This window comes from Lipotes vexillifer, unplaced genomic scaffold (genome assembly GCF_000442215.2).
Source record: "Lipotes vexillifer unplaced genomic scaffold, Lipotes_vexillifer_v1.1 scaffold1019, whole genome shotgun sequence".
NCBI classification, from domain to species: Eukaryota; Metazoa; Chordata; class Mammalia; order Artiodactyla; family Lipotidae; genus Lipotes; species Lipotes vexillifer.
Genome location: NW_006776835.1, coordinates 1011799 through 1036178, shown reverse-complemented (window position 1 = coordinate 1036178; position 24380 = coordinate 1011799). Strand labels below are relative to the sequence as shown.

General features: G+C 50.7%; 1 protein-coding gene across 1 annotated transcript in view; it reads right to left on the bottom strand.

Moving 5' to 3' along the window:
* The window catches only part of ANKDD1A (ankyrin repeat and death domain containing 1A), a 34701-nt gene extending 12923 nt beyond the window's left edge, over positions 1 to 21778 (bottom strand). The window contains 9 exon segments of the mRNA XM_007450712.1: positions 2178 to 2276; positions 2818 to 2916; positions 5732 to 5830; positions 6500 to 6604; positions 11022 to 11077; positions 11080 to 11119; positions 15399 to 15527; positions 18191 to 18294; positions 21745 to 21778. Of these exon segments, the coding sequence (XP_007450774.1) occupies positions 2178 to 2276; positions 2818 to 2916; positions 5732 to 5830; positions 6500 to 6604; positions 11022 to 11077; positions 11080 to 11119; positions 15399 to 15527; positions 18191 to 18294; positions 21745 to 21778 (765 nt within the window).
* Between the last annotated feature and the right edge of the window lie 2602 nt (positions 21779 to 24380).

The following is a 24380-nucleotide window of genomic DNA, read 5'->3' as shown; positions in this document are numbered from 1 at the left end:
AGACCGTGGCCTCTGCCAGAAACCTCAACTCAAGGCTGGAGCATGAGAGCCGGTGAGGTGGGCCAAGCCACCAACGACCACCAGCTGGCTCTAACCCCCTGAGTCTCTAAGCTCCTGTGCTGTTACTGCTGGGGAGGTGGCCATGGCATGACCTGTCTGTGCCCCCTCCCAGTACCTAGTGCTGGGCACAGAGAAAGGGCCTTTCTGACTAAGGAGCAGCACCTTGCTCATGGAAGTGAAACAGGAGTGAAGGGGGCAGGGCACAACCTTTAAAAGAATGACATATGGGCTTCCCTGGTGGCGCAATGGTTGAGAGTCCGCCTGCCGATGCAGGGGACACGGGTTCGTGCCCGGGTCCGGAGGATCCCACATGCCGCGGGGCGGCTGGGCTCGTGAGCCACGGCCACTGAGCCTGCGCTCTGCAATGGGAGAGGCCACAACAGTGAGAGGCCCGCGTACAGCAAAAAAAAAAAAAAAAAAAAAAAGAATGACATAGCCACAGTACATGATGAAAACTAATGAGAACCAACTAGGTCCAAGATGGCAGAAGATTCGACCTCCAGTGGACCTTGAGCCTCATTATATGCTCACTGTAATACCTTAGCATGCTAAATGACACACCCACCAGCGCCATGACGGTTCTGAGGCTAACCGTAAAAGGCCAAAAAGTGGGCAGTGGCCCAATTTCTGGAAATCCCCGCCCCTTCCTCAAAATAGTTGGAATAATCCTCCCACTCATTAGCGTATGAAATTACCCAGTCCATAAAAACTAACCACGCCATATTTTGAAGCCTCTTGCCTCTTGCCTTCCGAGAGAGCCCACACTCTGTCTGTGGAGTGTGTTTCTCTCTAAATAAATCTGATTCTTACCTACCACTTCGTCTCCAAATTCTTTTGCAATGAAGAAAGAACCTTAAATTCACCAGCAACAGAAGGACATGGCTGGTGCCCTGGGACAGCTACTTTCCCCCTCTTGGCTGTAATGTCCCCCGCTATGCCCCTGGGGTAGTAGTCTCCACACCTTCCAGGGGAGCAAATTAAATGTTTTGTGGTTTACAAAGCGTTATTCACATTTAAGGGAATTTACGATTTATATTATTATTATATTTACATTTGCAATTTTGCTATTTCTTTTTTTTTTTCTTTTCTTTTTTTTTTTCCGGCCGAGCTGCACAGCTTGTCAATCTTAGTTCCCCAACTCGGCAGTGAAAGTGCAAAGTCCTAACCACTGAACCACCAGGGAATTCCCTTTGCTATGTTTTTTCTGAATGTCTCTTGTTTTTTCTTGTTCTGTTTCCCCTTGACTGCCTTCTTTTGTGTTAAATATTTTTAGCATATCATTTTCATTCCTGTTTTTAAACTATTTTTGCTATTATTTATATTATTCACTATTAATATTATTTTTGCTACATTATTGAACAAAAAGAGAATTCCAGACTCTGCAGCTGTTCAACCAGCCAAGAAAGAGTATTTGTCACTGATCTAAAAATAAAAAGCAAAACAAAACAAAAACACCAACTTCCTACCTAAAGAAAGGACACAGAGAATTTCTAATGGCCAACTCACAGAGTGCAATGGTAAGGGAGAAAGAGGCCTGTCCCAGAGTCACACCCAGGCTCCAGCTCTAATTGCGGTGTGGGCCTCATGTTGCGGACACCCCACCCCTACCCCCGCTGGGCAAGGCAAACGTTTCAGGCCATGAACTCTGGAGTCAGGGGAATAGGCTTTTCAGACTCAGCTTTGCTTCTTACCAACTTGTGACCTGGGAAAGTCACTGAACCTCTCTCATCTGTAAAATGGGGGGAATTTTTCTGAGGTAATAGTTATGAAAGGGCTTTGTGAACTGTCACGTGCCCAGCGATAAGACACTAATGGGTACTGAGCTCCTATTATGTCCCAGGCAATATGCTAGGTATTCAGCCTTCATAGCAATATAAAATAGTAAGTATATATCACCTCCAATTTATAGTTGAGAAACGAGGCTCAGAGAGATTAAGTAACTTGCCCAAAGTCACAGAGCTCAGCAGTAGAGAAGTCAAGTCCAGAACCTGAGCCTGTTCCCTCACAGCCTTGTTCACACAATGTTCAGGAATCATCGTGGCTCCTACAGTTGACACAGTCACGTCTCTGCAGGCAGCCGAGGAGGGCACACACCAGTCGTGAGGAGGCCCGGCTACCTGGGTGAGGGCGTTCGCGTTACTCCCGGCCCTGAGGAGGAGCTGCACACAGTTGGGATGGATCCCTTCAGCAGCTGCGTGCAGGGCAGTCAGATCTTCCTGAAACCCAGGGGAGCGGTGTGAGTATGGCAGGAGGCTGAGGCCAGAGCCCGAGACCGGAGGACACCCCTTCTGCCAGGGCTCCAGGGCTCTTTGAGCTCTCCCCTCCCTGCTACTGCAGACACGACCTGGTGATCTGTGGTTCCCTGAGCCCCGCACCTGATTCTCACCTTGAGGGACATATGGTGCATTCACTCCCTCCGCCACAGCTCTGCTCGTGTTCTCCTCGCCCTCCAAGCTGCCTCATCCCTGCTCTGTCTATTCCCTCCTACTCCATCCTGGCCACAGTGACCTCTCCCTTCTTTGAACGCACACTGCGTGTATGACTTCTCCGTGATCCCTCAGGCCCGGTGCCCCTCTGAGCCTGGAGTTTTGTGCTGCTGCTCATCTTTTCCTCGTGGGCTGTTTGAGAACACGTCCTTGCTCCTGGCTTCAGAGCCCCTACCAGGGGAAATCAGGCTGCACCACAGGCCGCGGGCTCCTGGAAGGCAGGGGGCAAGCCAGTGTCACACATCTCTGCATCCTCCAGGTGGTGACTCACCACATTCCTCTCCTCCAGGTCCAGCCTGACATCCATGAGTCACTGCAGCACAGCCAGGTGGCCCCAGTGGGCAGCCGGGTGAAGGGCTGTGTTCCCCTCCTGCAGGGAGAAGGGCTCCTGAGGGGTCAGTGGAATCACAGACCCTTGCAGGCCCTGGGGACCCGCTGGAGCTGAGATCCAGAGAGGGGAGATATGTCCAGGGTTATAGAGCAAGTTGGGGACGAGCTGCAGCCCTGCACGCTGGGCCATTGCCACCCTGCTCTGAGAACTGTGCCAAAAACTACCAAAAACCAGGCGCACTTTCAAGGGCCAAGTTCTGGTCTCTTTTCGTGCACTTTAAGACGGACATATTAGCCTCACCCTTGAGAGGTCTAAAGGTGACAGTGACTGAGCCAAGAGAGGTGGCTCCACTGGGCGGGTAAAGGGCACGGTGTTCTTTGTGTTGGAAGTGGTCCCACAGAGGGCAGCCTATTTGGGATCGTCCTTAAAGGGATCTTGCTGCAGGAGGGTAAGGGGCCCCAGGGAAGAAAAGGCAGCTGGACGTGGCCGGCCCGAGAAAAGGTATGTTCCTACAGAGGAACCACAGATGGGGGACCAGGACAAGGACCCTGGAGGGACCCACAAAAGCACCCAGAAGGGAGGACCCAGCTTCAGCCATGCATCATGCCCAGAAGGCCACGGGGACGACCGAGCTGAACCAGTGCTTTCCTCTGCCCTGGCCTGTCTCAGTACCTTCCCCAGGAGACATTCAGTTGAGGCACAGATATCTGTAAAGGGCCCAATGAGGATGTGAACACAAACAGAAGCCAAAGCAGTACTTAAAGTAGTTAAAAACATACCCTGCCCCCATGACAGATAAACACACACACATAAACAGCTCTAACTATCTTACAGGGTCAAGGAGGAAACATCTACATTTCCTTTATGATCATCATTATATTATATTAATTAATAAAATTAAGTTTAAAAAATCCCCTCAACAGCTTTTTTCAGCTCTTCTCCCACCCGATCCGTGGTCGGCTCACCACAGCAAGCAACGGTCAGGCTGCGGGCGGTGTAGCCACAGCCTGAAGTCTCTGTGTTCAAAGAGACCGGAAGGAAGTGTGTGAACATTGGGGTCTGGCACGTGCCCCCAGTTAGCAGAGCTGTGGAAACAGGGCAGGGCTTCCCTCTTCCTTCTGGATTATAAATATCTACTTCCTGCCCTTTGAAGCTGCAGATGGCATGGACCCCCTGCCAGGGCCCTCACACTCTGCCCAGGCAGGACAGGGGGCTGGGTGGAAGGAGACCTTGGCCTTGGGCCTGGCCTCTCCCCTCCACCTGTAGGGACATTCAGCCTCTCCACCTCTGTGGGGCCCTGTCAGCCTCTCCTTGACATTTCCGGAGGAATTAATCACTCTCTCCGGGCTCTCAATGCCTCCCTACCACAGCACCTGCAGCGTGAGGTATGTTGTCATCTGTTCTGACAGGTCTGTCCCCCTACACGGGCTGGCGGGTCCTAGCATGAGTCAGACCTTCAGTGGCCCAAAGCCTTGAAAAGCATACTGTGCCCTCTCCCCAAGTGAAATTCAAAATGAAAACATTTCTCATTGGAAAATACAACACTTAACAGGGACATGTAATTTTAAAAGCTTCCTCCTAGAATTTCTGATTGCAAGATTCTGGGTAAGTTCACCAAAGCTGAACTTTTCTTGCTTTCTAGTTTGGTGCTTCTGCTCTCTTGGGGCCCTGAGTACATCATTTTTTTTTTTTTTTTTTTTTGCCTCCTGGGTAGATATGTCCTGGCAAGGGTCATCCTTTACCCCGGTCTGTACTCCTAGTTCCTGGCTCAGGGCCTGGCACAGAGCACAACCTGCTCCGCCCATGTTTCTGAAATGAAGGAAATCAGCCTGATCTGAATCTCAGAACCTGACTTAGCCTTTTCATCCTGAAAGGCTGAGTGTGGGTGGACAGATTTCGTGCAGACCCCCAGGGCTCAGGGCCGCAGGAGGCAGCCTGATGAAGGAGGAGCACAGGGGGGCATCAGGATGCTGGCTCCAAACCCAGCTTGACCTTTGTCTTGCTGTGTGACCTTGGCTACAGTATCCCCTTCTCTGGGCCTCAGCTTCCACATCTGTAAAATGAGAAGGTTGAACTGGCCCTTGATCTAAGATCCTGTGATCCATTGGTCTGTGAGCTCGGTCACTAGCTTTGTAAACAGAACTCCTTGTATCCTAGCCAAGCATATTAATCAGAAAATTAACAGTGGAATTCTTCCCTTTGTTGGAAGCACTGTTTAGAATTTGCTGCAACACATTTGCCTAATGATTTGCAATGGTCCATTGATACAAGTCATTTGTAGGGTAGTCCCCTTGGGTCCCAACCCCTCATCTATTCTCAGATAGGTGAATTCCTGCTTATAAGCTCTCCACCCTGAATGAACTGCTCCCTCCTCAGCAGTCTCATCCTACTTTGGCCATAATCATAGTAGATTACTAAAACACAAAGAAAGCAAATAACCAGCAGGCATGTGGCTACTGTCCCCCAACTTCTCCCCATTCTCCCCAGCAACAGACATCCCCAGTGGAATCACAGCCCTGCTCAAACCCACTCCAGGCATCACTACCAACCAATCAGATTTGCCATCCTGGCTCCCCACATTGGCTCACAGCTCTTTCCTAGGATTGTGGTTGAATTCCTTGATTAAGAAACTGTGTCTTGGGCATCTTCGTGCTCTTCACCCATAGCACACGGCTGGCCCATAGTGTGTGCTCGAAAAATGCCTGCTGCATGAGCATCAGACACACGCTGGTCTTCAGGCCACCAGCCCCTCTAGCACGCTGCAGTTGGCAGTAGACACAGGTGAGCTGCCCGTGACCACCCCGGTCAGGAGCCCAGAGCCCGGCCCTCTCCCTGGGACCCATGGTCACAGTACCTTGTCTTTGACACTGTGGTCACAGCCAGAGCCCACAAGGAAGTCCAGAGAATCCAGCTGCCCGTGCTCTGCAGCCCGATGAAATGCTGTCCTTCCCAGCTGGCGGGAGAAGAAAGTGAATCTTCCTCGCCCTGGCCACCTGGCCTCAGTTTCCCCAACCACACTGGGCTTGCAGCACTCCAGACACTCTCCCCCTCCTTGTCCTATACACCCTGCCTGGAAAGCCCAGACCATCTTCCCAACAAGACCCCACTTGGTGGGTCCCTCCCCCACTGAAATCCTCCTGTGGCTCCTGAATAAAGGACCCATTCCTGAGGCTGGGGGTTGAGATCTCCATGAAGGCCCCTAACAACCTCTCAGGCCTTCATTCCCAAGATTCTAACCCATCTGAACTCACACACCAAAAGCCCTTTTCCTCTAAAGCTCTAGCAATTGTCTCTCCTCCATCTGGAATGACCCTTGCTTTCTAATCTTACTGATGAAATCTATTCATTTACCAAATTCCACCTCCTCCAGGAAGCAGAAAGCACTGTCTCCCTTCTCTAACCTGTCTAGTCCATATCAGAGTCTCTCTGAGGGAAATGACCATGTGCTGCTGGCGTCCTGCTCATTTGTGCCCTAATGCCCCTTCTAGACTAGCAACTCCCTGAGGTAGGGTCCAGTCTGCACTACCCATGGCTCAAGGGATGCACTCAAGGAATGTACAGGAGAGGCCCCAGGAATCCCAAGCCCGATGGGAAGGACACACAGCCTTGAGGCCACACTCACCTTGTCAGCGTGGTCCAGGGCCACGTCCTCCAGGTCCTCTGTTATGAACGCCAGCACTGGCACATGGCCTTTTTGGGCTGAGCAGTGCAGTAAGGTCAGGCTGTCCTGGAAACAAGCCCAGGGTGGTCCCTGCAGTCTGCGAAGGGAGGCCCTGCAGAGGGCCTCCATTGTTTGGGAGGCTGTCTCCCAAACAATGAGTGTTTGAGATCAGAACAGCTTTCCAAAGGAAACCACACTGAAAATGGGGATAGGCCCCTGGGACATCCACAGGACCCACTTAGCCTCACGGGGGCTGGTGGGACTCAGGATGCCAGAGTTCAAATCCCAGCTCCAGCATTTATCAGCTCTGTGGTCTTCGGCAAATTACCTATACCTCTCTGAGCCCCCATTTCCTCATAGGTCAAGTTAGGATAATACAGGCTTATTGTGCTTCGCTTTATTGAAGGTCTCTTAGTCTCAGAAGCAATATTTAAGTGAGGGAGGTTTGCAAATCCTATGCTTATAGTCCAGAGCTTCTACCCTGGCCTTGCATTACAGCTAGATTATTTGGAGTACTTTTCCAAATAGATTGTAACTATCAATGGGTCATAAAAATCAATGGATTGACAGTGGTTTGGGTTACAGAGAAGTAGCACTTGTCAAATTTCAGTGTGTAGGGACCTCCCTGGTGGCGCAGTGGATAAGACTCCACACTCCCAATGCAGGGGGCCTAGATTCCATCCCTGGTCAGGGAACTAGATCCCACATGCACGCCGCAACTAAGAGTTCACATGCCACAACTAAGGAGCTGGCAAGCCGCAGCTAAAATGAGGAGCCCTGGAGCCGCAACTAAGGAGCCCGCAAGCCACAATGAAGACCTGGTGCAACCAAATAAAAAATAAATAAATAAATAAATGTTTTTTTAAAGACTCAGCTTGGGCTTCCCTGGTGGCGCAGTGGTTGAGAGTCCGCCTGCCGATACAGGGGACACGGGTTCGTGTCCCGGTCCGGGGAGATCCCACATGCCGCAGAGCGGCTAGGCAAAAAAAAAAAAAAAAAAAACTCAGCTTGTATTTCATTGTATACAAAGAATCTGAACTCTAGTTAATAATATGCATGCTGACATATTTAGAGGGAAGTACATTGATGTCTGCAATTTATTTTGAAATGCATCCAAAATCTACAAAGAACTCTAAAAACTCATCAATAAGAAATTACCCCAATTAAAAAATCTGCACACCAAAGAAGATATATGGAATGGCAAATAAGCACATGAAAAACTATATGACATCATCTAGTCATTACTGAAATGCAAATTAAAACGACAAAGAGTTTCTAACAATAGAGTATGGAAAGGGAAAAATGCTAACATTCCAGTGGAGAAACCACTTTAACCAAGTGATCAAGCTTGATATTGTGATTTATAATAAGAAATATATATTTGGTCTTTGTCCTGGCTCCTGGCACAGAGCTCCTACAACGCTAGGAATCTCCTAAATGGTAACAGTGATAAAGGTGTCTTTTATGATGTTAACGAGGTGACTTGAAGCCCCTAAGTAAATAAAGGATGGGGGGCTGGTTGCCAGGGGAACCAACAGTGATTAGAGGGTTGGAACTTCCAGTCCCACCTCCTCACCTCTGAGGAGAGGAGAGGGGATGGAGGTTAAGTCAATGACCAAGGGCTGAGAATTTATCAAGTCTATGTAATGAAGCCTCCATTAAAAACCCAAAAGGACAGGGCTTGGAGAACTTCCAGGTTGGTGAATCAGATCACATCCATGTGCCGGGTCCCAAACTCCATGGGGACACAAGCACCTGCGTTCAGGACCTTGCCCTATGCATCTCTTCATCTGGCCATTGATGATTCATATCCTTAATATCCTTTGTAATAAACCAGAAATATAGTAAGTAAACCGGTTACCTGAGTTCTGAGAGCCGCTCTAGCAATTAATCGAACCTGGGGAGGGGGTCGTGGGAACTTCTGATTTACAGGCAATTTTATGGCCAGGCAACCACCTGGGCTTGTGATTGACATCCAAAGTGTGGGCAGTCTTGTAGGACTGAACCCTTAACCGGCAGAATCTGACACTATCTCCAAGTAGTGTCAGAAATGAGTTAAATTTGTGGACTCCCGGTCAGTGTCCACGGGGAACTGAGTTAACTGCTTGGTGATGTGGAAAAAACACACATCGGAATTGGTGTCAGAACTGGATCAAGAGACCATCACCAGTGACGAATCACAATGGTATCACATGCCCCCTGATAGGAGGTAATGAGAAGGGCATTTGACCTGTGGGGTCTTCTTCCCCAAATTCCATAACCCCAATCTAATCATGAGAAAAACATCAGACAAAACTTGCTCTTTTGATGTCCTGGGGCTGTCACAGAAGGAAGTCTCCATGAATGTCAGCTACCACCTGGAGACACTGGCCACACCATCCGTGACGTTCCCTCTTCCTGCAGAGGCCCCAGACATGTGCTGAATGTGTCCTCATAAGTGAGCCCAGGCAAGGCCGGAGGAACTGACCAGCCAATGATACTATGAAAAATCATAAATCAGTGTTACTTTAAGCCACTACATTTTAGAGTGGTTTGTTACCAAAAACAGAAAACTAATATGGAGTAGACCTGCTTAACTAGAAGATCCACTACTCAGAGCCCTGCCCTCCACACACACTTAAGACCTCACTTCCCTCATTCTAGAACACTGAGGCTCATTCTGTGTTGATAGCAAATTTCATCGCAACAGCTACTGGATTCTCCAAGACCACGGAGACTCTCTCTAAGGCTAAGCCAGACAGGCAGGACTGTACAGGAGGGCCCTCAACTTGAAACTGGGCTTGGATCCCACACTCTGGGCTTGGATCCTGTGGCCCACAGCCTAGGGGTATCCTTCACTGAGAGCTGTCAGACATTTCTACCACTGCCAACAAGATCCGAACAATGGTATAGGGCAGACCTCCTGTGTGCCATGGCCCTTTGTGGTGTCTGGTGAACACCCATCTATTATCTTACAGTTCTGGAGGTCAAAAGTCTAAAATGGGCTGGGAGGGCTGCTTCTCTTCTAGAGTTTCTAGGAGAATCCATTTCCTGACCTTTCCAGCTTCTAGAGGCCACCTGCATTCCTTGGCTTGTGGGTCACATTACTCCAACCTCTGCTTCCTTCAATCACATCTCCTTCTCTGACTCTCCTGCCTCCCTCCTTCTTTCCCCTAAAAGGACATGTGGGCACATGTGGATAATCCAGAATAGTCTCCCCATCTCAAGGTCCTTAACTTAATCACATCAGAAAAATTCCTTTTGCCATGTTAGGTTCTAGAGTTCACAGGTTCTAGGGATAGGGATATGGACATCTTGGGGCGGACAGTATTCTGTCTACCAGAAAAGAAAAACAATGATATTAAAATAGAACTATCAAAATATTCAAACCCCAATTTTTTATCTAGTAGCATATGTGCTTTATTGATCCATTAAACAAGATCTAGTGAAAGGTCTAATAACTACCGCCATGATTTCAAAGTAATGATGAGCGTAAACAGTATTTTGAGATAACTGCAAAAACTGTAATGTGATATGAAAAGAGCTACATTTTGTCTTAGAGACAATGTCACAGGTAATATTAATTCTACCTGCATTCATCATGGAAAGAAATGCTAAAATTTTAAGCAGAGGGCAGTTTAAAAAAAAAAAAGGTCCTTGTTTTCCCTTCAAAGTGCATGGATCCCCAAATTCTGTCTCTCTAAGGACCAAGGTTGAGAACTCCTGGCTGAAGGTATTTGGCCCAGAAATGTTTGCATTTTCATAAGGGCCACCAACCCCGTAAAAGTTGAGACACCAGTTCAGGGATTCTGGGCACTCTTGACTCCCTGGGGCTCTCCTCCCTCAAACCATAGCACACACCAGTGAGCAACGGGGGGCTGCCAGGGTCGCTAACGTGCCAGGCACTGGGCCAGGTACTTTAGACACAGCACTGCAATTACTTCTGCCTCAGCTCAGAGATGGGTACTAGCAGCCCTATTTCCAAATGGGAAAACTGAGGCTCAGGGTGGTAAAATGATTTGCCCAAGGTCCCAGAGTTTGGTGAATGGTGCTTTGCTCCTTCTACCTGGCCATACTGACCACAAGGGAGCCGGGGCCCCGTGGGAGGGAGAAGGCCCTGCCTCCTTCTCATTTAATCTTCTGAGGGTGTTTCTTTAATTCCCCTTTGTGAACAAGAGGCTGGCCAGGGGACTGGGGACTGTCTCAACACCACAGAGTGGTAAAGAGTGGGGGGATCAGAAGCCAGGGGCTTTCAATGCTGATGAAAGAGGCGTCCCCAGGCCCTTCTCCCAGCCCCAGTGGAAGTAGTGAGGGTCCCAGCTTCACAAGGCTGAGCTCAGGTGGGGGTTCAGGATGCTTCTCAGAGGGTCGAGGCAAGCTGGGGCAGGCAGAGGCACATGAGGGGACAGAGAGGGCAGTGATGCGGACAGGCAGCAGAGGTGGGGGCAGCCCTGTGCAGCAGGAGGTAGAGAAGGGGCAAGTGGGCTGCCAGCTGAGGCCTTACCTTGTTCTTACACTGGATCTTGACCCCGGAGTTGACCAGGATCTGGAAGATCCGTAGTGGCTGAACCAGGCAGACAGGAGAAGCGCATTCATGCCAAACTGCATTCATCCCAAACTCGGGGAGAGGACATGGGGGTGGGGGAGGGAGGAGACTATGAGGGGATGTGGCTGTGCCACCTGGGCCCAAGTGTGCTTTGCACAATCGTGCAACCATAAGGGACCTTAAGTGCCACCCAGGCCGGGGAGCTCTGGGCTTTAGGAATTTAGAGTCCAGGAAATTGTTTTAAACAGAGGCTGATATACTATTGCAAACATTCCCCCCCCACCAGTTTTATTGACAAATAATTGACATACATCACAGTATAAGTTTAAGGCATACAGCATGATCGTTTGATTTACATATATTGTGAAATGATCACCACAGTAGGTTCAGCTAACAGCCATCTTCTCACATAGATACAATAAAAAGAAAGGGAAAAAAAAAGGGAAAAAGATTTTCTCCCTGTGATAACTCTGAGGATTTACTCTCCCAACAACTGCAAACTTCAGTGGGGATACCAAATAAACCTTAAAAATAAAAGAGCTGCCATCTCCTCTCACCACCAGTTCATAAAGATGGACCGTTTTACCACAAAAAGTTTGGAAGGAGCTGATCTCAGAGTATACTCTTTCCAAATACAGCTTCATGAAACATACACTGCATTGTTCTAATTTTCTGATTTGCTGTGACTGGTGAAGACCTCATCCTGGACTGGCGTTTGAGAATCAACTGTTTCAATCTCCTGCGGAACATCCTCCAGGCAGATGGCTTAGGTCTGCGTACATGAAGGGATGGCATCTCGCCGCTGCACAAGACAACCACTGCACCGTCAAACACTTCTCACCGTGAAAAGTCCCTCCTCATGCGGAACTGAAATCTGCATCCCTGTGCTTTTTACCCTACTGGCCCTTTGGAGCAACTGAAAATACATCTAGGCCTTCTTCCGATGGCAGCCCAGATCCTATTTGCAGGATGCTCTTCCTCAACATCTGCGAAGTGTTTCCAGGTCACCAGAGCCCCTGCACTGCCCTCCACCTTCGTGGGGTTCTGCATCTGAGGGCAGGCTTCATCCCCACCTCTACGGAGTCTTTCCTTCTCTGTGAAGAACTCCCCCAGGCCTCCAAACTCACCTCCCAGGATGCACTGACAGCCAGCCACCCTCTTAGAAGTGGTTTTTCTCTGTCTTTCCTTGAGTGTGGTGGGATGTGGCAGGGTCTGAGCAGAACAGAGGCCTGGGAGATCATCACCACCTTCTGCCTACAGGCCACACTGGCCTCCCTCAGCTTTGGGCAGCCCCAAAGTTTGTCTCTAAGTTGGGCGTTCAAAGACCAGAACATATTTTCCCACAGAAACAGGGTCATGTGTGGCTCTGGGTCCCCTGGTGAGGCCAACGGCCTGTCACTCATAGAATGAGCCCACAGGGTGACCTGGTACTGATGGGCCACAGAATCTCCCCACAAGCGTAAGCAGGCTTGCAGTGGGAAAATGCTGCCAAGTCCAGCTGGGAGCAGAAATGCAGAGCCCACCTCAGGAAGGGCTAAGGGATCAGTGTCCCCTGATGTGTTCTCATCCCCAGCACACTCTAAGCTGCCAGAAGAACAGGGTTGGCCTAGTCCTGAATCAGCCTCAATTTCACAGTCTGGACCTCTGGGGGAAAGGGTGCCTCACCCCAGCACCTGCACAGAGCACCCTAGTCACAACCACTTCCCCACTTGGCTCCATAAAGAGCTTCTGCGGGGGGTACCAGGAAAAGGGGTCTTAGTGGTTGGCACCAGAATCCCTCTTAGGGACAGAACTGGCTTTGGGTAAAAGCTGTGACAAGTGGTTGGGATGAAAGGTGAAACCCAGAAAGAACTGACTGGGCATCGAGGCAGGAATTTGGAGGCAGGGAGAGGACGGTGCAGACAATGACAGCATTGAAAGTGGGGCAGGGGAAGAGGCCAAGCCCAAGACAAGGAAAGGACCAAGGGACTTTAAAGAAGAGGAATGGCACAGAGAACAAAATTGTGGTTGCCAAGGGGGAGGGGGAAGGAGGGAGGGATGGGCTGGGAGTTTGGGATTAGTAGATGCAAACTGTTACATACAGAATAGATGGACAAGGTCCTACTGTATAGCACAGGGAACTATAGTGTCCTGGGATAAACCATAATGGAAAATAGTATAAAAAAGAATGTGTGTATACGTATAACTGAGTCACGTTGCTGTACAGCAGAAATTAACACAACATTGTAAATCAAATATACTTCAATTTAAAAAGTAAATTTAAAATAAAGAAAAAAAGAAAGCATATGGTAAAGGAAAGAAAATAATAAAGAACAGGAATGTCAAAGGCAGGATTTTAGGATTTTTACATTGTTTTTGTGTGTAATGTAAGTCCCCTCCATCTCTTATTTTGGAAAGCCTGCCCCACATCAAAGTGTGTGAATGGGGCCTCTATGGAAAGTGGGGAGGACTGTGATCCATGTTAGGGGTGATGCCAAGGTAGAGACAAAGGACTATGTGCAAAATTTCAAGAGGACGGCAAAAACCGAGCAGAAGCTGGAAGTAAGAGCCAAGAGTGACCACAAGAATTTAAGCCCTTCCTCCTGAAACCTTGGGAAGGTGCTGGACCCACCATAGCACCTCAAATGGGGACTTTGGTCTCAGCTAGAACCAAAGAGGCCAGGAGACCCAGCACTGGCTCAGAGCTCAGCCACTGGTAGAATATCAGTAACTGTAGGCTGGCTGGATGACGAAGGACAGAGTCCAAGGGGAGAAGCCCACAGGAGCTTGGGAATGAAAAGGGTCAAGGCTTAAGGCTGGGGGAGGAGAGTCATGGGAGACAGAGCCTCTTGCCAGTGGGAACCCCAAGATACCCCACTGTCCTAGTTCCAAGAACTATCTAGGACAGAGCCCTGTGGATTGTCACTAGAGACCTTCCCCCCAACAACAGGATTTCCCTTCTCCAGTGTCTCCTCTACCCTCCTGTTATTAAAGTAGGCACGCTTACCAGCCTTCTTGTTTTTCAAAACGTATTTATTGCTGTTTGCAAAGGAAACAGAGAAGATTTGTAAGCACCCTCTCTTACTATTCTCCGTCATATCTTCTTTTCTCACTCAGTCCCTCAAGGAAGAAATAACAGAGCATGGTGGTGATAGTAAGGGTCTTTTTTAAAATTTTTATTCATTTACTTATTTTTGGCTGCGTTGGGTCTTCCTTGCTGCACGCGGGCTTTTTCTGGTTGCGGCGAGAGGGGGCTACTCTTCGTTGCGGAGCACGGGCTTCTCATTGCTGTGGCTTCTCTTGTTGTGGAGCACAGGCTCCAGGCGCATGGGCTTCAGTAGTTGTGGCACATAGGCTCAGTAGTTGTGGCTCACGGGCTACAGAGCGCAGGCTCAGTAGCTGTGGCGCATGGGCTTAGTTGCTCCGCGGCATGTGGGATCTTCCCGGACCAGGGCTCGAACCCGCGTCCCCTGCATTGGCAGGTGGACCCTTAACCACTATGCCACCAGGGAAGTCCCAACAGTGAGGGTCTTTGTGGGCAAAAGCCTAATGCAAGAAGTTCCAGTGGTTTATTGGGACACTCAGACTAAGGAAACCAGACACTCTCCTTCCAGGGTCATCTCTAAATGAGGCCTAAGCAGGAGCAGGGAGGAGATGGGGTGAGGGAGCGGGGAGGTAGGTGTTGCTGCCCCACCCCCAGCCCTGACTTGTAATCAAGCCCCCTTCATGGTGGGGCCTCAGAGCAAAGAGAAGTCAGGACAAAGAAAAGTATTTCCATGGAAGCTAAGTTTCTGCAGAGAAGTTTATAATTTTTTAAAAATGTATCCCTGTCAAATGCCGTTGTCAGATTCAGCATTTTATCCAAACCCGTAGAGATAAATTTGTAGACCTTGTTATTATTCTGCTCTCTCTCTTAGCAGTGTGCTCCCTCCCAATTTGTTAAGTAAGACTGTTAGTCTTTATCCAGGTTGTGGGTTAGTGTTTGCCAGGGCAGAGCCCTGTGGCATATCATGAGAGACCTCCCTCCCGATGACTTTACTAATGAGGCCTTTGTCAACCCACCAAATTACCTGTTCTACAGCTCATATTTCTCCCTGTTCACATGACATCACGAGGGACTGAAAAGGCTGAGAACTGAAAGGCCCTTGAAAATGAAGAGATCTTTATGACTGTGCAAAGGGAAAGTAGGATTGGTACAGTGTCACTGGCCCCTGAAGACTCACCCACTGCCCAGCCTGCACCTGTTCGTCTGTGTATCAGCGACAACCTCGGCAATGACAGCTGGCTCATAGACCCAGAATGAGTTCTGATGCCCCTGCCCCACCCTAAGACAGACAGGAAGACGGACATGCACACACAGACATGCCTGCGTGAGGGGACCCGTACCGGATCCTCATCATCCACAGCAGCCTCGTGTTCCAAGAGCAGCCGCACAGCCTGCTCGTGCCCTGCGCCCGCAGCCCGGTGCAGGGCCACCCTGCCCACCTGCCAGGAGGGAGAGGAAACCTGTGAGGCACCAGCTGGCTGCCCGGCCCACCTTGCACAGCCTCCCTACCTCCCGGCCAGGACAGCTGGTCTGCGGGGTGGAAGGACCTTTGCTGGCTCTGGTGACCAGTTGGCTGGGGCCACAGCCCCCCTCTGACCCCCTCCTCTTCCACTCTGCAGCTGCTGAAATGAACGTAGTAGAACACCATGTCTAGATCCGTCTGTCCCCCACCTAAAACTCTTCCCAGCTTCCCACTGCTCTTGGATCAAACGCCTAAACCTTGGGCCTATGAGGCCCTGCATGGCCTGGCACAGCTTCTCAGAAATGCCAGACAACATCCTGTCTCTAAGTCTGTTCCTGTTGCTCCCTCTGCTGGGCAGCCACCTGTGTCTGAGGATTATTTTCCAAGTCCCTGAGGAATCCTGAGTGCCTGGGTTCTGTCCCCTCCTTCCTTCAGAACAGGGTTGAAGGGTTCTGACCTACCCCCCACCCCCAAACTCACTGTCAGACCACCCTGGCAGTTCACCCTGGTCTCTGGCCCTCAGCACGTCAGAGCAGGCCTGGGGGAAGCCAGCCTCCAACCCATGAACCCACTTCCCTCCACAGTTTTCAGCATGTGATGGGGCAACAAAAGAAAACACTAATTTTCTGTGTGGTCTCTCTGGGGATGAGCTGTCCCTTCCTTTCCCATTCTGTCCCCTCTAGAGCCTGAAAACACTGCCCTTTTTCACTGGCTCCCACAAAAATGCCACTTCCTTGGGAGGACTTCTGGCCGAGAGGGCCCCTCTGACGCCCACATGCTTTCAAATTGTGACAGTGGGAATGAACTATTTGTGAGATAATCTATTTAATGTCTGTTTTCCCCCACCAGACTATCAGCTCCAAGAGGGCTGGGACCATGTCTGCCATGGGTTCTGCTGTCCCCATCACCTAGCACAGTGCCAGCACAGAGTAAGCCCTTAATACTTATTGAACAAATGAATCATTCAACAAGTAAATGAATGAATGAATCTGGCATTAGCATCCTATCATCCATAAGATGCAAGTCCAACTTGCAAGTCCATGTTTCCTTGCAAGTGCTTGTCCAGGAGATGAGACCAAGGCTCCAGTCACCAATAATGTGCTGTGTGACCTAGGGTCACTTGCTGCCCTCCTCTGCACCTGCCTCCATCTGTAAATGGGACCAATCCTCCCTGCTCTCCTCCCCTCTCCAGGGGTGAGTGAGAACCACCAGGAAACAGGTAGATGAGTGCTCTGAAAACCAAAATACACCAGACACACCCTAGAATTCCTGCTACTATTACTGAGCCCTAGGCAGGCTGTGAAGACCCAAGTTGTACCCCTGTCACATCAAACCAGACAGAGGATAACTGCTGCAGTCAGGAATCCTGCATCCAACCCTTTCAGCCTCCACTGACCTCTCACCCAGGCCCTGGCATCTCCTCTAAGATGCTCCTGACAGCTAGAAGCCCCAACACATGGAGAGGCTACCCCACGTGGTACCCAGGCCCATCCCCAGTGTGCCCAACCAGAAGAATGGCTTTTCCCTCTGCCCCCTTCTCCAGCAGGGCTGTGAACCACCCCACCTGCACCCTTCCCTGAGGCCTGGTCGGCCTCCCCACCAGGCCAAGGGCAGGCCTGGGCCCACAACAGTTTTACACACTCAGTAGGCACAGCGGGCCCTCAGAGAACTGAACTGCCTAGGAGACATTCAGGCCAGGGAGGGGCTGTTCCCCGATCCTCCTTACACAGTGTCAGGGGTCCTCCGCCCTCATCTTGCACCACTTTTTGTCCACACAGTGCTTCCTCTGGAGAGGCAGCTCCATGAGGCTGCCCGCCGGAACCACGTTGGGAGGATGCCTCAGGGACCTAGCGGTCCAGTGGTTAAGACTTCGCCTTCCAGTGCAGGGGGTGCAGGTTGGATCCCTGGTCGGGGAGTTCAGATCTCACATGCCTTGTGGCCAAAAGACCAAAGCATAAAACAGAAGCCATATTGTAACAAATTCAATAAAGATTTTAAAACAAAACACTGTAAAAAAAAAAAAAAAAAAAAATTGCAACTTGCGCACCGCAATGAAGAGTAGCCCCTGCTCACTGCGACCGGATAAAGCCCACACGCAGCAACGAAGACCCAACACAGCCAAAAATAAATAAATTTATTTATTTATTTATTTATTTTTAAAAAGATACATATCAAAGGAATATTTTCAATGAGCCCAGGCTCTTGCATCTTCCCATACATAAAAAAACACTAAAAAAAAAAAAAAAAAAAAAAAAATTGCAACTGACACATCAGCCTCCCTTGGTCCAGAACCCCTGGACTTCTGACCAGAGGCACCAGGCCACCTTTGTCTCTCCAGGTGCCTGTCCCTATCTGCCAGCCTCCGACTGCTGACCTTTGACCCCCTGCCCTCCTGACTCTAAATCTGTTTCTTGGAGGAGCCTTCTGGATGGGTCACGAGGATTAAGAGTTAAGAGCGCTGGAATCCTGGCCCTGACTTTGGGCCTCAGAGATTTTGAGACAAAGTGGACAAGGAGGCCAGGGCCTGAGCCTCCCCCAAGTTAACACGTGCCGATGTGCCTGCCCCAGGCTCCGGGAACTGCCCCTCCTGTGTGGAGGTGACACTAGAGCATTATTCCCAGCCAGAGCTCCCTTACACACGCGATTTCTGGCCCTGATGTGTACTCTCCTCCCGATCAGCTCCTTCATCCTCCCAGCGTGGTTCCGGCGGGCAGCCTCATGGAGCTGCCTCTCCAGAGCAAGCACTGTGGGGACAAAAAAGGGGTGCAGGATGAGGGCGGAGGACCCCCGACACTGTGTAAGGAGGATCGGGGAACAGCCTCTTCCTGGCTTGAGTATCTCCTAGGCAGGGGGTCTTCCAGCTCAGAATGGTGGGTGGATGCTTCTCTTTCTTAATGTTGGAGACTTCCCCAGACAGGCTGCTTCTCCTTCCAGCGCACCTCATGTCCACGTGACCAGGACTCAGCAGAACCCTGAAGCTGGGAGACCGTGGACAAGACCATCCACAGGAGCCAGGTGTGTGCCCCTCCCCTCTCAGAGGCGCCCCGTCATCCAGTTTGCCTGACTGCTATCGCTGTTCTTGAGGAAGGGAATGCAATTCATTCCCACTGGAGTCGATAACCGCCTTTCCCATGGCTCCATCAGTGAAGAAGGCAGCCAGGATTTACTGAGCCACCCACTGCATCAGGCCTGGGTGAGGCCCGACGCGCGTGTTCACCCGGCTTCTTTGTCCTCGTCCCTCCACCTCTTCTCTCCTCATCCCCTAATCCTAACCAGCTTTCGCCTCCTGGTTGTGGGGCCCTCTCTGATTGCCTTCTCTGTGGTCTCTGCACTCCTCTCATCCTTGTCGCTGCACCTTCATCTCAGTCTCAGATTAGAAGGAACCTCCAAGCCCCGCTTCCAGCCCCTTGCCATGGCCAGCAGTGGGCTCAGAGGGTTGGTGGCCAGGCCAGGGGGACTCAGGCCTGATGACATGGTCCAGGGCTCATCTCACCAGAACCCCATGCTGCCATCATCCTGACTGCTCTTGGCTTATAAGCATGTCCGGTCTCTTTGGCTGGACCTCAAGCTCCTTGGGGGCTCTGGCCACACCTGACACTTGCCAACCCACCCACACTTCACAGTGGGCCCAAAGCTGAACACATGGAGGAATCCACAAAACTCTGCTTCCATGAGTGACACTGAAAATCCCCAAGCTGACAGATGCCTGTCCCCCCTTCAGAAAGGCTTAGATACACAAGCACAAGGGACAAATATTGGGCTGGCCAAAAAAGTTCGTTTGGGTTTCCCCATAACATCTTACAGAAAAACTCAAATGAACTTTTTGGCCAACCCAATATTGGCTGGCCCTTTGCACAATCAGTACAGGGCATGTAACTTGAGGTTTTATTGCTGCTGAGCCTACATCCTGCACATTTGGTCCACGGCAAATGTCCAGACCCAGCCCCTCTGTGTATCCAGGGACAGGTCGCCAGTGTCTTGGCAGGGAAGGCTGGGATGCATTAAAGTGACAGAGAAGCCTGCCATCGATTTGTTTTTTCCAGATAAATTCCACGTGGCTTTCCAAATACAGGAGAGGGTTTGGGGCTTTCTGGGGCCTCATAGATGCAACCTATGGACCTCAGAGCTGCTGCCCTGTGGCTGAGCCATTTCCTGGCTGTGTGACTTAGGTTACTTAATTTTTCTGTGCCTCAGTTTCCTCATCTGCAAAATGGGGACATGAGCTGCCCTGCAGGGTTATTGTAATGATTGGATATAAGTATGTGAAAAGCTCCTAGCATGGTATCTGGCAAATAGTACCATCGTCATCATCACTACTATCCCTCCAAAACAAAGGGGTCAGAGAATAAATTCTGGTGGCCAAAGACCTGGGGGTGGTGGGGCTTCCTTTGTTCAGGGCTCTCTGAGCCAGTGAAGCCCCAACCAAGGAAACACCCTCCCTACCCACCTCCCTGCACTGCTTTTCTCCACACCACCCCTCACCACTGGCCTACGCTATATTTACATATTTATTAGCTTTATTGTCTGCTTCCCCCATTATAATATAAGCCCATGAAGGGAGAGATTTTTGTCTGACTTGTTAACTGCTATATCCCTAAATTCAGGCCCTGGCATATATTTGCTGAATGAATAAGTGACACACAAATCATTAAGTCTCTTCAGGGCTTTTGAACTATATAAGATGTTGCCCCAGTTGAGACTCATTTGTTCCCTGGGAAACCAAACCACAAGCTCAGGTAAATGGCAGGAAAGAGGTGTATGGGGACAGGGGGAGCTTCATGTCAATACTTCAGGGGAAAGGGGAAAACAGCTCCTTCCAAGTGTGGTCCCCATTGATGGCGCCACCCTTCCTCACCCCTAAAAGGGTCTGCCTTTCCTATAGGAGAGGAGAGGGTCCTTCTGGAAGAATCCCTCTCAGATCTCAAACACCTGCGGGAAGTAACTGTGTCCTGAGCATTCCTTTCCTTAAACTCTTGGACGAAAACCACCATGATCCAGGTTCAGCAAAAGATCTGGCAGTTCAGGCGTAAGCTTAGGGAAGCTGGGGTTTAGTACCCACACTGCCACTTTCTAACAGCAGGAAACATCCCCCTTGGGGGCCTCAGTTCCACTGCAGAATCAGGGGAGGGTGAAAAAGCGATCTGTAGAGATCCCTACCAGCTCTGACTCCCTTTCTCTGGACGGAAGCCTGGGAGAGTGGCCAGGTTTGTGTTGGCAAACAGCCAAGAGCCTGAAGGAGCACATGGAGATCCTGGAGAGCGCCAGTGAAATGAAATTCAGTCTCATCTCTTCCATGCATCCTCAATCCATGCATCCTCTTTCTGGCCACAACAGACACACACTGCACTCTGGCCTCTGAGCTTCTGCCTATGCTGGGTCCTCTGCGCAGAATTCCCTCCCGCGCACCCCAATGATCCACTGCTGCACATGCTTTAAGGGCCTGCTCAAGTGATGTCTGCCCCAAGCAGAACCCTGTACCTGTTTGAAAGGCTTAGCACCTGATAGAACCCCCACTCCCATCTGCATCCCACTGAGGAAAATGGCACAGTCCTTCTCTCCCTTTACCAGGCAGTGCAGCCAAAGGTCCCCCAAGCTGGCTGATGTCCACAGGGATGCCACTGCCTGGCCCAGAAGCCCTAGCAGCCAGGCACACTCCTGGAGGGGGCTCTGAGGTGCCCTCATCCCCCCTGCAGCACACCATACCTCCTGCACTCCCCATCCAGCCCCGACATTCTAAGGGAGCTGGGACCCTCAGCATTTCTACCACTTTAAGGCTGTGTGACCTTGGGCAACTTGTGTAACCACTTTGTGCCTCAGCTTTCTCTTCCGCAAAATGGAGATAACAGTAGGTCCTACCCAGAAAGCTGCTGTGGAGATCAAATAAAGTGCCAGCCCCGGCTCAGTCTGGCACACAAAGTAAGTATCCAGTAAAAGATCGTATTCCCATCTTCTTTCGATCTAACGTCTCCTCCACCCAAGCTCCCCGCTCCAGGGCGGGGAGTACCCCCAGTCCCAGGTGAGCAGCCAATGTCCCCTCGGCCAGGTGCGAGTTCCTCTCGGGGCCACAAAGAAGCCCAAGACGCAGGTGGCCACGCGGACCGCGCAGATCTCAGGCTCGGTCGTCCCCGCTGGGTTGCGGCGCATCCTCTCGGCCTCTACCCGCCCCTGTCCCGGCCCCCACCCCGCGGACTCACGGCCCTGGGTCTCCCACGCCAGCTCCTCCTCCATGCCGCCGCTCCGGAGCTCCTCTGTGTCCTGCCTGGTCGCGAGCGACCCGTCCGCCCGACTGGGCCCAGGAGCTGAGGGAGGAGGAGCTGAGCTGGGGGTGAGGACGAGGCTCCCGGGAGCGTCGGAGTGCAGGGGGCAGCCACTCCTCCAGAGCCCTCGCCCCTCCTCGGCTCTTGGGTATGATGAGGGCGCAGCTGCTCCGACCTCCCGACCGCCTCCCATCCCGGGCCAGACTGCGGGTCTCTCTACGGGCTGCCTCGACCAGCCCACGGCCCAGCGTTTCGGAGCCACTTGGGGCTCCGCAGGTCCCCCTGGGAATGTCTCCTCTGCGAGCTGTCCCAGCCTCCCGGGTCCCGGATGCATGACCTGCCGCAGGCCCCTGGCTCGCGACTCGGAAGCCTGGTCTGGCGCCCCCAGGCGCTGAAAGTCAGACCCCAAGCACTTGGGTGGGCATTTAAGGAACAGTAACCTCAGCAAGCCTGCAGGCATATGAAGAGATGGTCGGATTTGTTCATGATCAGAAAAATACAAATTAAAATGACAGTGAGATACCACTTACACCGATTAGACTGGCAAAAATTAGAAAAACCGGATGATGCCAAATGGTGGTGGGGAATGAGGGGTGTCATGGCCAGGTGCACTGCTGGTGGGGGTAGCCTGGGGCAGCCATTCCGGCAAAGAGTCTTGGCAGTAATGAGGGAAACTAAACACAGCGAACTCTGACCCTAAAAGCCAGTTCCTTCTCTTACAGGCTCATCAGGGGACATGTAAGAGGATTTTGTTGCTGGGTTGTTTTGTGGTTACTGGGAGCTGGAAACAACCTAAGTGTCCACACTGGGGGAGTAGATGGATAGGTAAAATGTGGTATTACTATGCAACTACAGATGCAAGGACCACGTGTATTTACAGCAACATGGATTGAAACACCAAGTGCTGAGCAGAGAGTAAAACAACCAAATGAGACCTAAAACACAATACCAATAAAAATGCTTGCACACAAAACACAGATTTGCAAAGGTACATACAGTACAAACAAAACGATACACATTAAACATATCAGAATGGGTTGTACTTCAGACCCTGGGGGATGCCCATGTCTTCTCTTCTTTGCCTTTTAGGCATTTACAGCCTCTTTAGATTTGGGGATAGTGGGGTCCCACGCATCTCTATCCCAAGGCAAGAAGTCATTGCTATTTCTTGCGGGATCAGAGGAGGACAAATATCTTTCAGTCATTAGTGTGGATCAGAAAGGCTTCCTGGAGGAGGAAGTACTTGGAATGGCCTTTGAAAAATAACATAATGATAATAGCTAACAGTTAATGAGCCGCACTGTAAGACTTTGTGTGGATTATCTCATTTTGTCCCCCATACCACCCTATGAAATGGACATTATTACCACCAGATTATGGGGGAGGAACTGAAGCACAGAGGGTAAATAACTCTTCCTACCCCCCACAGTAAGTGGTGAAGCCAGGGTTCTAACCCAGCTGGTCTGATTTAAGAGCCACAGCATGAACATCTGGTAGGTGGAAAGGACATTGATGGAGCCAAACCTGCAGACAGCTGGTGGTTGGTCACTCTTGAAGCCCTGGCCTCCCTGATGGATGCAGAGGTGCCAGGGAACAGTTGGCTGGCACAGCTGCCCAGCTGCCATCCTTGATGTCCATGGTCTTGAACCAGCAGAATGAAGTGACTGCTGCTTTATCATCTTCCTCCTGCAGCCACTACTGTCTAGAGATAGTCTGTGTCTCCACACTTTCCCTGGGGCACCTGGAGGTGAGACCCAAGTGACCATGAGTCAGCATTAGAGAAATCCTTGGGAAGTGGGTGACTGACAGAAGCCTGGCTGTCCCCACCAGACCAGCCGCCCTGACCCAGGCTAGGCCACACCCATCCAGTGCTTCCAGGTAAACCCAGAAGTTTCTACGGGCTTCCTCTAGGAGGCCTCCCCAGCCTTCAATGATCCCACATTCTGGCCAGGGAATTTTAAATTCATTATCCCACTTAATCCTCACAGCAATTCTGCAAAACAGACATTGTCACCCCTATTTAATGGATGAGGAAACTGAGGCTCAGAAGGATCCAATAACTTTTCAAGGTCACAGCAACAAACAGTGGTAGAGGCTGGATTCAAACTCACTGTACCACACTGCCATTTCGGTCTGGACCAAACTGGCCCATTATCCAACCCCTTTTCATCCTTCAAGTTCAACTCCACAGCACCCACCCCTAGCCTCCAGCCTCCCAGGAAGGCTCCCTTGTAGATGCCATAAATAGCTGGTGACCTAGGTCAGTCCCTTCCCCTCTGTGGGCCTCGGTCTCCTAAAACCACTGGGTTGGAGGTGGGGCCTGTGAGCCATCCAGCCCTGATGGTCCATGGTTGGACAAGGCACAGTGATCTTTCCTAAGATCACTCAAGTGGGTTGAGGGCCTCTAGCACTGGTGACAGGTTTCTCCACAAGATGGCCCTCCTGGTTTTTCTTTGTTCTTACCTCATATCTTAAGAAATTAGAGAGGGTTTCTTTGTTTTACAAAATAGAACTGTGACTTGTGTTTCACAATCTACCTAGTTGATTTCATGCTCCTTTGTTATTTGGGTGAC